This window comes from Limanda limanda, chromosome 17 (genome assembly GCF_963576545.1).
Source record: "Limanda limanda chromosome 17, fLimLim1.1, whole genome shotgun sequence".
NCBI classification, from domain to species: domain Eukaryota; kingdom Metazoa; phylum Chordata; class Actinopteri; order Pleuronectiformes; family Pleuronectidae; genus Limanda; species Limanda limanda.
In genome coordinates, this window is record NC_083652.1 from 1,544,737 (window position 1) to 1,558,876 (window position 14,140).

The 14,140-nt window shown below is 39.5% G+C and overlaps 1 protein-coding gene and 1 pseudogene across 1 annotated transcript; both read right to left on the minus strand.

Annotated features, from left to right (window-relative positions):
• Nucleotides 1–241: 241 nt before the first annotated feature.
• On the minus strand, nt 242–1,678 carry LOC133022827 (odorant receptor 131-2-like; annotated as a pseudogene).
• A 1,108-nt stretch (nt 1,679–2,786) lies between these two features.
• On the minus strand, nt 2,787–3,840 carry LOC133022828 (odorant receptor 131-2-like). Its single transcript, XM_061089733.1, has 2 exons — nt 3,691–3,840; nt 2,787–3,554 (listed from the first exon to the last, which is right to left on the minus strand). Exons 1-2 carry the CDS (start codon nt 3,838–3,840, stop codon nt 2,787–2,789), a joined length of 918 nt encoding a protein of 305 aa, XP_060945716.1.
• Nucleotides 3,841–14,140: the final 10,300 nt, after the last annotated feature.

Genomic DNA, 14,140 nt, shown 5'->3' on the forward strand with positions numbered 1-14,140 from the left:
CGGTGCCAGCTGTAAATCACATAATTCAATAATAATAAAACAATAATAATTCACTAAATGAACATCAGTTGTTTGAAGAAGACTTGAAACTAGAGAAGACAAGAGACATAATCTCCTGAATGTTTACTGACTTTATAAAGTCAGAATGAATTTGTTCTCATATTCTCCATTTTTGTTTAAAATCTGTTTGCATAGCAACATGAACTTCACCACAGTTTGATGGTTGATCTCAGTTAACATATCAGGTGCTTTTTTTCAGGTGCTATCTGAAAGACTTGTCTCGTAGCCCATAAATGATCGGACTGATACATCTAGGTAACACCTGAATGATGATATAAGAAACAAAAAACATGTGTACAAAATGTTTGGGGAAAAAGTTCAACAGAGAATTTCTTATAGCGTGGGCTAAATAGGTCAGCATGCACAGCAGCAGCTGAAAGCCATGAAGCAGGATGGTTTTACTTGCCTTCTTTGCATCTCCATCTCCTGATTTACTCACTTTAGCAGCTTTAGCAGCAAGGAAGATCTTGACGTGAGCGTAGAGGAGCGTGAACCAAACACCAATCAGGTAGAGAATGTAGGAAACCTCCCTCTTTTTTACACTGACATGGTGTCGGAACAGATCGTTCCTCTCACAAAAAATAGTAGAATGAAATAACTGTAGGGGCTGTGTTGCCAGAACGATAAACACATCTGACAGAGCAGAAACTATGTTCGTGGCCCAAATCTAACCTATGAGAATGTATGTTCTTCTGATGGTGCAGAGCTCCGCATGTCGCAGTGGTAGACAGACGGCGATGTAGCACTCCAACGCCATGGCAGCTAAATTCAATGGCGTGTTGAGGGTGGTGAAGATGGCAAGGGAGATGATGAGGCAGCAGAGCGTAGCTTGGATCTTGTAGAAAACGTAACTAAAGAAAAACAGGCTGATTGTTGCAGTGAGCTGAATCATATCGTTCAACACTAGGTGGATGAATAAGATGTAACGAGGATTCAGGTAAAATATCTGGAAGAGAGGAGAAGAAACAGAGGTCAATGAAACTCTCCCCTGTTAGTTTATCGTTTCACCTGAAATCCCTGAAAATATTGTAACAGACTGGGGTTATGTTTATGTGTGATTTCTATGTTGTTCAGTAAAACACTTAGTTTAAGGAGTGTTCTGATGTTCTAAGGTCAGTGAAGGGGTCAGGGGTGGGACATGTGATTGTGTAGACCAATAGGATGGGGTCGTTTGGTGAAGAGGGTCTCTCATTGGCTGGTTTTGCGGGGGAGCGGGAGTCAATCACGATGTGAAGTTGTTGTTGATGAGTGCGAGTTTCCGAGTGAAGCGAGAAGGGCACATGTTCGTGTAAAGGTAAAATAAAAGTTAACTATGAAGAATTTTCCTGTCCTCTGTAAGTGAGGACGCTTCAATATCAATGATCATGATAATAATAAGAGAAAGGTATAAGAGGAGGAATTCATGGTGACGATGTGAGGATCCTGCAACTCTCTTTTACGGGGAAACATTTTAAATATTTCCAGGTCGTGTTAAGATTGGTCCTGTAAATTCAAGCTTTAACACATTCTTCTTTGGACCAAAAACCAAAGGAATACCTCTGATCAGCTGTTCAAGTTATCATGCACAGACCTCTAGTTTCAATCTGACACCAACATTCACTCTGACAGACGTTGTCATGCTAGAGCGGTTTAAAAAACACGCAGATACGGAATAAAAATACACACTAGTTACGTTTATGGATTTGCATTGAACATTTTATAAACCAGAAAAAGATACGGTGTGCTTATTGGAAAGGATGCAGCATGATATGATAGTACGTGCGGAAACATTATAATGCAGGCAGGGATCACAGATGTTACGCTGACAGATGTGAGCTCATCGTGAAGAGATGGACTGGTTTCCTGAAACTTGCTGTGTAACAGCAGAGCTGAGTCAGTCCTTTTGTTTGACGGTGAAACCATTCAAACCCAATAATATCCATCTCAAACACATACCTACATTTGTAAAGGTCTTGAAGGTCTCTTCAAGATATCTGTTAGATATTATCTGCACATGCATTTAAAAAGGGTTCCAGCATTATTGACAACGTGATAATAAGATACTGCACTGAGACAAATGCCCTTCCCCCAACAGTGCACTTACCTATCCTGCTCCACCAGGACTCAAATAAGCCTGAGGGCAGATTGTTGGCTTTATATCAGGCAGTGAGCAGCTGTATCATGCAGAATAAGACATGACGTCATGATATTCACGTTTGTGAGTGAACATGGCTTGTTGACAGTGTCAGTCAAAGTTATTGGGCTTTAATTTGTCTTGTCATTGATTCTACAAGTTTCTGATCTGTTTTTATTTAGGATAGTAAAGCTTTATATTTGTTATACGTCATTGATTAAAGAAACTGAATAGGTTCTGTCCGTTTTCATATCACATCCTTCCACCACCTTGGTGCAGTAGCAGGAATGTCACTCAGAAGAGCTCGTACCTCCGAGGCCCTTTGTTCCAATCAAGCCACGCCAAATGACTCACACGCATAGAGATCAGTTCTATAAATATGTGTGAGTTTCAAACATGCAAATAAACAATCAAGAAACAGGCCGGGGCGAAAACATTACCTACTTTGCAGAGGTAACAAAAATGACAAGCTTGAATTCATCATGTTTTGACCAGACTTGCAGTTCCTGTGTGTAGTTGGAAAAGTAGTGTGAGAAGCAGGTTAGATTTACACAAATGGAGCAGGATGTTTGATTGAAGCTTTTCAACAACGAGCCAGTCTCTGAATGGTTTGTTAGGTTGTCCTAACTTTACACAACAGATACCTCTTCAGATACCTCCTGAAAGTACTGTCTCGTATGCCATAGATGATTGGACTGATGGATCGTGGCAGGACCTGCACAATAATATAATAAGCTAAGAGGAAGTCTGTATAAGTCTGAGGGAACCATTGCAGTAACACATTTAATAACCGAGGGGCTACATATGTGGTCATACAAAGCAGCAGCTGAAATCCATGGAGGAGGATTGTGTTTCTGGCTTTCTTGGCGTTTTTGCTTAATCTTTTTGCAGTGAACAGAATTCTGAAGTAAGTATAAAAGATAATGAGCCACACTAAGACTAGAAACACTGTGTATGTGATGTCCCTCTTCTTGGTAATGAGCGGACTTGGGAAGACAGTTTGCCGCAGACAGAATACTCTGGAGTGGAAGAAATCCACTGGCTCTGTGGCCAAGGTGATGAAAAGATCAGGAAGAACTGACAACATGCTGGTCGCCCATATTGAACCAATCAGCATCAAAGTCCTCCTGACGGTGCAGATCTGCATGTGGCGAAGAGGAAGGCAGATGGCGATGTAGCACTCGACTGCCATGCAGGCCAGGTTCAGAGGGGTGTTTTCAGTGGTGAGCAGAGTCATCAGGATGAAGGTGCAGCAGACGGAGACGCTGAGTTTGTAGATGGTGTAGCTGATAACAAACAGGGTGACGGTCAGCGTCATTTGGATCATGTCATTAACAACCAGGTGAATGAAAAGGATGTAGCGTGGATTTGTGAAGAAGATCTGGAAGGAATAAAATAAATATACGTTTTTATGAAGTTAATGACTTAAAATGAAAATATCTTACTATGCGTGTAACCAGAGCTGCAGATGATTCATTGAATAATTTCTATTAATACTCGTGAAAGGATTATCACACCTGGTGTTTGCAGAAGGTGTGAATGAGACCTGCATTGATGTAGTTGATGGAGATGCCGAGAACGACAACAATCACATTCTTGGCCACAGCTTTGGTGAAGGAGTCTCTGTACTCGATGACCACGGTCACGTTGGCGGATGACGAGTTCATCTCTTGACGTCCGAAGATCTGATGACAGAGAAAAAATTACAGTTTTTATAATATCGTGTTATTGACGAGGAAAGTCACAGAATATATTTCGATCAGTATCATAGTAAAAACAACATGTTTGTTAAACTAAGGACAGTTTAACTGTTTAAGTTGGATATATTTCTATTTAAAAACAAGTGCTGTATATTCTAAAAACATTCCTAATTATATGTTTTAATGCAATATAAGCTTCCAAACTTAAATCATTGTTATGTCCTGTTAGAAAATCCCATTATGACAGCTAGTGAGATCTGCTCTTCGGAAAGTCATTATCTATCCAAATTCAACACAAGGCTCAATATTAAGTAAATAGATTAAATTCTAATAAACAGCATTTACAATGAAACTTACTTATACTGAATTTTCAACAGAATTCCCTGAGTTTTTAACAAACCTAGTCCTAAAGACCGATAAAATTATTATTGTTGGTGTGTTCAATATTCATGTTGACAAAAATAACGATAGCCTTAGCATAGCATTTAGTTTGATATGTGACTCAATTGGTTTCAGTCAGTGTGTACACCAACCTACTCTTTGTTGTAACCACACACTTGACTTTGTATCTCTATTTGGACATATGGACCAGCGGTATGTCTCGCATGCAAAAGGCCAGGTTTATGACCATGAGAATACCATCCCCAAGGTCAAGCCTGATGGTGGGTCATTGATGATGTTGGGCTGTTTTTCTGCAACAGGAACTGGCAATCTTGATCGTGTACCTGGCATCATGGATTCTCAGAAATACCAGGCCATTTTAAGGAGGAATGTGATGCCTTCTGTTGACAAATTAAATCTTGGTGATCATTGGACTTTCCATAGAGACAATGATCCAAAGCCGCCCTCCAAGTCAAGCAAAGTTTGGTTGAGAAAAAGATCCTGGAACGTCCTGGAGTGGCTTTCTCAGTCACCAGATTTAAATCTGATTGAAAATCTATGGTGGGATTTAAAGAAGGCAGTTGCAGCTCGGAAGCCATCAAACATCACTGAGCTAGAGGCTTTTGCATGTGAAAAATGGGCAAAGATTCTGATCGAGAGATGTAAGAAGCTATAGGTGTAAGAAGCTAAGTTATAAAAAGTAGCTGGGGGTTGAATAATACTGCTCATGCACATGTGTTTAAAGAGTTACATTTTTCATTTGAACCTCAAAGTTAAGTCAACTTCTGTTGACAAAATAACTCAACTATGTAACAATAAATATATTTTGTTGTTTAATGAGGTTTTTCTGTCATTTATTGCAATTATCTGTCATACACATCACTATAATGTCTTTTGAGGTGAGGGGGTTGAATATTTCTGATTGCAGCTGTATATATATTTATAGATGACAGATTGTGTCAATCAGGTATCTAAATGTCTAAATGTTGCATTTGTCTGAAAGAAAACATGGAAACAAAAATAAGCCAAAATATAAAACTTGACGAGTACATGAAAAACCTTGTTAGTAAATGAGGCGTCTCACCTTTAAAATACTAAATCATCTGAAACTGTTTCTGTAAATTAAAGTTGAGAAAGTTAATTTCTTTTGAACAGGAAGAAAAATATATTGCCTCTTCACCTCAGGATCAGGGCATCAGCCTGAAAGATACAGATTTGAGTGAATTAATTTGAAATATTACAGTTATTAATTAATATTGCAGTAATGAAATAAAATGAACATTAAGTGTTCTCGTTTAACAATTTTCACTGTGTTCTCTTTGTCTTTTACGCTATTGCATGAAAAACAAGATGATTGAGAATTAATAATTCATTATAATATATAAACAAGGTATTTTTAAACAGCATCTGCATAAACATTTGCTTTCAGTCATTTCTACTTTTTCCAATAGTTTACATCAGAGGTATGAGGAGTCTGAGGAGACTCGGTCGTGATCAGTCGTGATCAGTTTTGCAATCCTGCAAAAGAAGAGGAAAGATTCAACGTTAAACTAAAGGAAATACACCAGTAAAACCACAAACTAGCCTGTGTAAGCACGTCTTCAGAAACAGGACAGCATACAGGACAGTTCACAGCTATCAGAGGAACATGAAAAAGGAATAACATGAAATTATTGTTTCATTAATTAAATACATCAACTTCTACTGTGGCACGAGAGCATAGTGGAAACAGAGCTCACCTCAGTGGCGACATAACATCACCAACACTGGTGCTTCAGAGACATCCGAGGTTATATGTTGTTTTGTCAGCAATCATCAAAGGAATTGTGTGTGAGTGTGTGTGTTTGTGTGTTAGTGTATGTGAGGTCTGAGGCCAGCTGGACTCTGGTCATAGGTTTACTTCCCCACTTTCATGTGTCATGTCCCATATTATGTGATATTCAGATTACAACATTGATTTATTGTTCCTCACTGAGAGGTGGCTGCATCCTGATGAATATGTCAGCCTAAATTAATCTACTTTCACAAACCTAGTCCTACACCGATAAAAATATTATTGTTGGTGACTTTAATATTCATGTTGACAATAATAAAGATAGCCTTAGCGTAGCTTTTATTTTGATATGTGACTCAATTGGTTTGAGTCAGTGTGTTCACCAACCTACTCATTGTTGTAACCACACACTTGACTTTGTATCATAATGGTAAATTGTTTTGTATTTATATAGCGCTTTTCTAGTCTTGATGACCACTCAAAGCACTTTACAGTAGAGTTTTACATTAACCCATTCACACACACATTCATACAGTGTTCTAATCGCAGCACTTTGTTATTCTATGGGGGGCCATTTAGGGCTCAGCAACTTGCCCAAGGACACTTCAGCATGCAGATGGGTCATACTGGGGATCGAAGGACCTCCACAAAGCAAGACCTGCCTTCTATTCAAAACTAATAGAAGAGAATAAAAACAAAACCCAGGTTTCTCTTCAGCACTGTAGCCAGGGTGACAGAGAGTCCCACCTCCACCGAACCCAGTATTCCTCGATCCCGAAATAATAATATCTTTATGACCTTTTTTAATGATAAAATTCAAACTATTCAAAATAGAATCCACCATCTCTTTGGACTATAGTGGCATCCGATCTTGATGGTTGATCATGATCTTGCTGGCTGCTGACCATAGACTATGATTGCAGCAGGACTGCTTGACATATAGTATTGAAGTTATAGTTCAAAATGTTTACCCTCATCAATGCTGCTAACAACTTTAATCCCGATGATGTTTTCCTACGATTGACATCTATTATCGTCCTGGGAGAGGGATCCCTCACATGTGGCTCTCTCTGAGGTTTCTACGTATATTTACCCTGTTAAAAGAATTTGTAATACTTTTTCCTTACTCTTGCTGAGGGTTAAGGGCAGAGGATGTCACACCATGATAAAGCCCTATGAGACAAATTGTGAATTAGTGAATATGGGCTATACCAAGAACAGAAATCTCAGAAACGGCTGAGATCCTACCCATTATTTAGACAGATCCTCTCTGATCACCCATGATCAGTTTGCTAAAATAATCTCAGGTTCTAACCAACAACTTGTATCTTAGATCCCATTCCTACAAAATTACATAATGAAATTCTGCCCCTAATTGATAGTTTGTTACTGAACACAATTAATCTGTCATTATCATCAGGACATGTACCACAGTCCTTTAAAATAGCGGTAATCAAACCTCTTCTCAAAAAACCCACCCTAGACCCAGAGGCTTTAGACAATTATAAACCAATATCTAATCTCCCCTTCCTGTCTTGTAGCCAATCAGCTGTATGAGTTTCTCCAGGAAAATAATATATATGAAGACTTTCAGTATGGGTTTAGAGCTAATCACAGCACAGAGACAGCCTTGGCAAAAGTCACTAATGACCTTCTGATAGCTTCAGATCAGGGATTTGACTTGAGTAAAAGTCTTAAAGTAGCTCATATTAAATGTACTTAAGTATCAAATGTATCTGATGTTGAAATGTACCTAAGTATCAAAAGTACAAGTACAAGAAGTACCAAAATTTAAGTGCTTTTTATAGTAGGCCTGTACAGACACAAAAAAACAACCCAAAATTGTTATCTTCAGGATTTATTTCAACTGACTGAAAAATTATGTACAATGTACATATAATGTATAATTTTACAAATTTGGAACCCCAGATGCTGAGGTTCAAATAGTATTGGACTAGTGCATCTGTACTTCTAGGGACAACAAAGAATCAACAAAACAGAATAAACAAGTGCCTCTTGCGTCTACCTAAGAACACTAATAAACCACAGTATAACCACAAAAAAATTCTGTAAATATCGCTAAACATGGACCTTTCATCAGTAGCAGGAATGATACACAATGGCCCTTATGATAACTCAGCAAAGGGAAACACAATCTAGGCACACATAATATGATAGTTTCTCTTTTGTTAACAGCCTGCCCAGTTCTAGTACAGAGAATCAGCAAACAAATATGACAAGAGCTATTTGCAGTTTGGTTTCCCCGTCAATGGTACGACTGAGCAAAGTCCTCAGTGTGTTTTGTGTGCCAAGGTGCTGGCAAATGACAGAATGACATGCAAATTAAAAAGAAACCTCGACACCAAACACCCTGAATTGAAAGAGAAGCCTGTGGACTTCTTTAAACGTAAACATGATGGCCTCCAGCAACAACAAACCACCATCTCCAAGCATAGCACTGTCTCCAAGCAGTGTCTGGAGGCATCGTATGTAGTTGCCCATAGAATTGCTAAGCTTGGCAAACCCCATTCAATGGCCGAAACACTGATTTTTTTGCCAGCCGCGCAAGACATGTGTAGAATAATGATAGGAGAGGGTGCAGCTGCAATACCTATGTCAAATGACACTGTGTCACACCGAATATCAGAAATTCCTAGTGATATCAAAGAGCAACTAATACACTACATTCAAATCAGTCCTTACTATCCTCTGCCAGGAGATGGGGTCAGGGCACAAACAGCTGTTGCTGCACACTGAAGTTTGCCGGCCCCCCAAGGGGGCGGGTGTTACAACGGCTGTATGAGCTGCGAGAGGATGTAAAGTTGTTTTTGACTGAAAGTCAAAGAGATCTGGCGAAGCACCTGGATGATGCCATGTGGCTTGCCTCTCTCTCCTATTTGGTGGATATTTTTGACCAGCTGAATGGTCTTAACCTGTCTTTGCAAGGCCGCAAATCTAACGTTCTGCTCCTCGCTGATAGAGTGAATGCCTTCACGCAAAAAATTGCTCTCTGGCATTGTCGCATCAGTTCTGGAAACTGCGACATGTTTCCCAGCCTTGCAGACTTCATTGCCCATGCACGTGGCACTGATTTCTCCTCTCTTCTCCAATCAGCTGCTGATCACTTTTCAGCACTGAAGAATCAGTTTGGGTCCTATTTCTAAGAGGATTACCGTTCATTCGCCTGGGTTTGGGATCCGTTTCTCTGCTCAGCAGACGAGCTGTCAATAGACATGCAAGAGCAGCTTATTGAGCTGAAGAGTGACAGTAGACTAAAGCATCTGTTTACCACCTCCCCTCTTTCGTCATTCTGGGTAGAAATGATGCCAGAATACCCTCAGCTTTGCGACATACCCTTAAAAATGATCCTCCTTTTCGCGTCGACTTATTTGTGCGAGGCAGGCTTTTCAAGACTGACTGCGCTCAAAACTAAATATCGCAACCGCGCACAGATCGAGGATGACCTGAGGATATGTTTGTCAATCATTGCCCCAAGATTTGAGGATCTTTGCAAGGCAAAGCAGGCAAATATCTCACATTGACAGACCTGCAAAATTTAGAAACAAACCATTTGGTTTCCTCAGTTCTGCACCTCAACCCCCCCCACACACACACACCCCCACCCTGGAATATTGCACTTTCTCCAGTAAACTTTCTGTCTTCACAACTTTGTTTCCACAGGAACAACCTCTGGGATCTGCTGACATTTAACCCTCTGTGTGCTGCAGGACGTTGAGCCTCCTTCTCATCAGAGCTTGTTAGGCCCTCACGGTTAAGGTCATGCACACTGGGGCAGCTCGTTAAGCAGACACACACACACATCATCAAAGGGATTTATCAGATGTGTCTTCTGAGAGAGTTCCTCATCATCATCATTAAAGTGGAGCTGTTTTCTTATCTGTGATCATTAGGATGATCATTTACCTTAATAGCTTTTGTAATAAATAGATAAACAAGTTGCTCAGTGGAGAGGAGCCCATTCAGGGACATTAACGAGGTGTTCTGAAACAACAAGCCGCTCTCAGTGGACGTGCTCTTTGGTCATATCAGCTGGAAATCCACACAGAGGCAAGGGCGCTGTTGTTTCTCACTCGTCTGACTCGCTGCAAAAACATATCACAGACACTTTCGAACAGGTCAGAGTTTGTGTGAGATGATTAAAAAAGTTGTTTCCATCATTTCTGACTCCACAACAAAGTACGGTCTGTGGAGAACATGTGTTTAAGGTCATCGTCAGTAACGACGCTCGATATCTGGAAGCAGGATGTGCTCGCCACGGAGCTGCTCTTCAAACACCAGGATCCCAGAGGAACTGCTTTTGTTCCTGGAAGAGTTTCACTCACTAACATTACTCGTCTGACTTTTCTAATATGAAATAACCTTAAGGCACTCGGGGCAAAAGGTTTTGACATCTGGGTAAATGGTTTTGAATTTATATAGCGCTTTTATAGTCTTGATGACCACTCAAAGCGCTTTACAGTACAGTTTTTAACATTCACCCATTCGCACACACATTCATACAGTGCATCTTATTGCAGCACTTTGTTATTCTATTCCAGTGAAACTTTACACTTCCTTCCCTTTGTTTCAACAGCTCTCTCACTACAAAGCCCAACAGGATTTAAAAATGACTTTTCTACTTGGAAAACAAAAAACCACGACGTATGAAAAATGGGAGTGGTAACAACATTTCATTTGACAAACTCCTGTTCTCTCCTCCCCCCCCCCCCCGACTTCTTTAATCGCTAGTCTACTGTTGGTAAAAAAAAAAAGGGATTAATACATCATATTTAACAAACTGTACAAAACAGATCAAGTAAAAATAGGGAACTAACAAAAACAGATGGGGGGTTCTTGACTGTTGAAAACCGCTGCTCATGGTTTTCTTTTTATGTTTATATCTAATATCTAATCGATAACATCAAGTTCACAAAGCGACCAACACGTCTATGGTCCTGTTTGTATCTGATGATGTACGATTAGATGTCTGGAGGATATCTCTGATTGTTGGATGACACATGGAAACTGTAGGTTGGCACATATATGCATTTAAATCAACACTATGCAACTTTATCTACCTGAAACCAGCAGCTTGGTTAAAGTGAGTCTGATGTGTGAGTGTGAACAAGGAGAAAGTTTCCTCCTTCACTCCCTGAACGTCTGTTCTCTGTAACTCTGGTGAGTGGGTTCCATCTCCTGTGAGAGGAACTGACTGAGAGTCACAGCTTCAACTGTCACAATCAGCTGCAGTTGAAGAGTGAAGCTGAACTGTGGATCAGTTAACAACACTCAGAAGTTATTAAAAAACTGAGTTTATCTCCAATATTCAACAGGAAACTGTTAAATATGAAGAATTCTGATCAGCGTTTGGTGGATTTGTTACAGCTGCAGCTCTTCAGGTTCAGGAAGCAGAGGATCATGGGTAATATTTCAGTTAAGTGAGTGTGACACATGTGTATTCGCTCAAACACAGAGCCAAACAGAGTGAATCACCACATGTGTCTGTAGGGGGCACTGTTGGTCAATAAAAGTTGTATAGTGTTGATAATATTCATCTATTTTATACAAACATTTATTTTGAATCGTAGATTGTTGTCGCTGTTGTCTTTTAAAGGCAATGAGTGTACAAATGAATTAATTTTGGCATTTATACCAGAAAAGTGAATCCTAATCACAAGCTGTCAGATAAATGTCGTCTTCATCAACGTGAAGATCAGCAGATCTACTTAAGGCCCCAAGGCTTCGTGAAAAGACTGTATGGTCTATTGATTAGAGGGATTTCTGATTCCTGCTCTAAATCATCTCTCCAGGATGTGCCCTCCTCTTCCTCACTCTGTCCTTCTTCCTTTGTGACGTCCTGGTCACTTCCTGGTGAGAAGCTGGTTCTCCAGCTGCTCCAGACGAGCAGTCATCCCAGCCAGTGGGCAGTTGATTAAGGAATACTAAACACATACATGAGTATTTTCTGTACATCAGACAGATATTTAACCTTACAAATTCAGACTTACTGATTTTCAGCAGCAGAATAATTTCCACTCATCGCTGAAATTGAGTCAAAGAAATATATCTTCTAACTGGTTTATATCGATCCAGTTTCTGACCAGTTGGATGAATTTCACTGTGTCCTGATTTGTATTCATCTCCATTGAATTTGTTTTTAATGGACAGTGTAATACATTTATGAGAAGATTATTTTTGTTTCACATGGTCACAAACCTCAGATTACCCTCTAATATCAGAGCAGGTATTTGTGTCAAGATGTTTTCTAAAGGATATGTTTCTGTGTGAGCTGCTCATGGCTGCCTGCTGGAACTCCACCAGACTCTCACAGGCACAGTGGTCCTTCACCTCGATCTCCCCCTGACTCTCCTCTGCACACACACGTCAGTACCATCATCCACATGGACGCACAATCGCACATGTCACCGTATGTTCACCTGGTCTAGTTTCACTTCATTATATGATCATCAGTCACTTTATGTATTTTACCTTCACTTCACCACATCTGTCTCGATGCGTCAGTTATTGGTCACTTATGAGGAAACACTGCTGCAGTTTAAACATGTATTTCAGGGGTAAATCATTATTTAGCCTCAATGTTCTTGGGACCAACTGAAAAGTTAAATATTTGAAAACAAAGTTAAAACGTCTGAATTGCTCTTCTCTTGTTTATATGTGGAATAAGGTTCATCTATGAATATATAGTTATTCTTCCAACTGTCATGTTGCACCTTTGCCAGTAGATGGAGCCAAACAACAAGAATTGAAATTACCCTGCCTGCATTATCTCCTTCTCTTTGCGTGGTTTCAGTTTTGAATTTTTTAAAAAGAGGTCGAGATTTTACATGTTTGAGTAAAATATACAGTATGAAAAGTTGAGCTGATCCATCAGTCTTTCCCCAAAGTAAGAATGAATGATTGAATGTCAAAAAAATCAACTCAGCTAAATTTAAGGAAATAATTCCGTGTAAATTTAAACCAGTATTATCCGTCAATATAAAAAACTAATTCTTTAAAAACACAAGCTCCATTGAGATTGACAACCTCTTCGATAGCTCTGCAGACTCATTACCATTAACATTAGACTCAATAACGCATATAATAAAGAAACATGTCAAACATAGTAAATTTTCTCCATGGTATAATTCAAAGACACATGAGTAAAAACAAGTATCAAGAAAACTAGTAAGGAAGTGGCACTCCAGCAACAGTGTTGAAAAGTTTAAAGCATATAAAGAGGCTCTCCACAAAGCAAGAGCTGCCTACTATTCAAAACTAATAGAAGAGGTTTCTCTTCAGCACTGTAGCCAGGCTGACAGAGAGTCACAACTCCACCGAACCCAGTATTCCTCGATCCCTGAATAGCAATATCTTTATGATATTTTTTAATGCCATAATTCAAACTCTTAGACATAAAATCAACCTCAATTGGCATTAATACCCTACCAACAATAGAGATCTCAGAAACGGCTGAGAATCCTACCCATTATTTAGACAGGTTCTCTCTGAATCTGTCTGATTGCTTCCGATTAGTGCAAATTAATGATGAGTCATCTGTGCGCACCGAAGTTAACTATAGTGTTCCACACGGCTCTGTGCTCGGCCCAATTTTATTCTCATTATATATCCTTGCACAAGGAAACATTATCAGGACACACTGCTATGCTGATGACACCCAGTTATACTTGTCTATAAAACCTGAACAAAGGAATCAATTAACTAAACTTCAAGCATGTCTCAAGGACATAAAAAGCTGGATGACAATGAAACAGTCAGGAACTTGGGACTGTCACGTCCTCTCTCCTTCTTGAGAATCCGTTCTTTCATTATTTCAAATCTCAAGATGAATTCACTTCTCACACTTCTCTCCAAGCTGTACTTTGCAGTCAGATTGACACTCAGATGGTTGCGCTCTGTGTTTGACCCTGTACCTGAGTCCAGAAATTATATATCACTCCAGGATAAAAGAAACAGTTGTAATATTGTTAATTCTATACTACAGAGCTAATATTGATTCACAGGATATAATGTAGGTAAAATATAGTAAAATATATTCATAAGATAGAGAACAAAACATAGATATCTCAACATCAGCCACACCAACATGGCCAC

Excerpts from the sequence above, each read along its gene's own strand:
- LOC133022828 (XM_061089733.1), bottom strand. The coding sequence starts at position 3,840 with ATGAACTCGTCATCCGCCAACGTGACCGTGGTCATCGAGTACAGAGAC. Across the intron at positions 3,555-3,690 it reads ACACCTTCTGCAAACACCAG|ATCTTCTTCACAAATCCACG; the intron begins GTGTGATAATCC and ends TATTCCTTCCAG.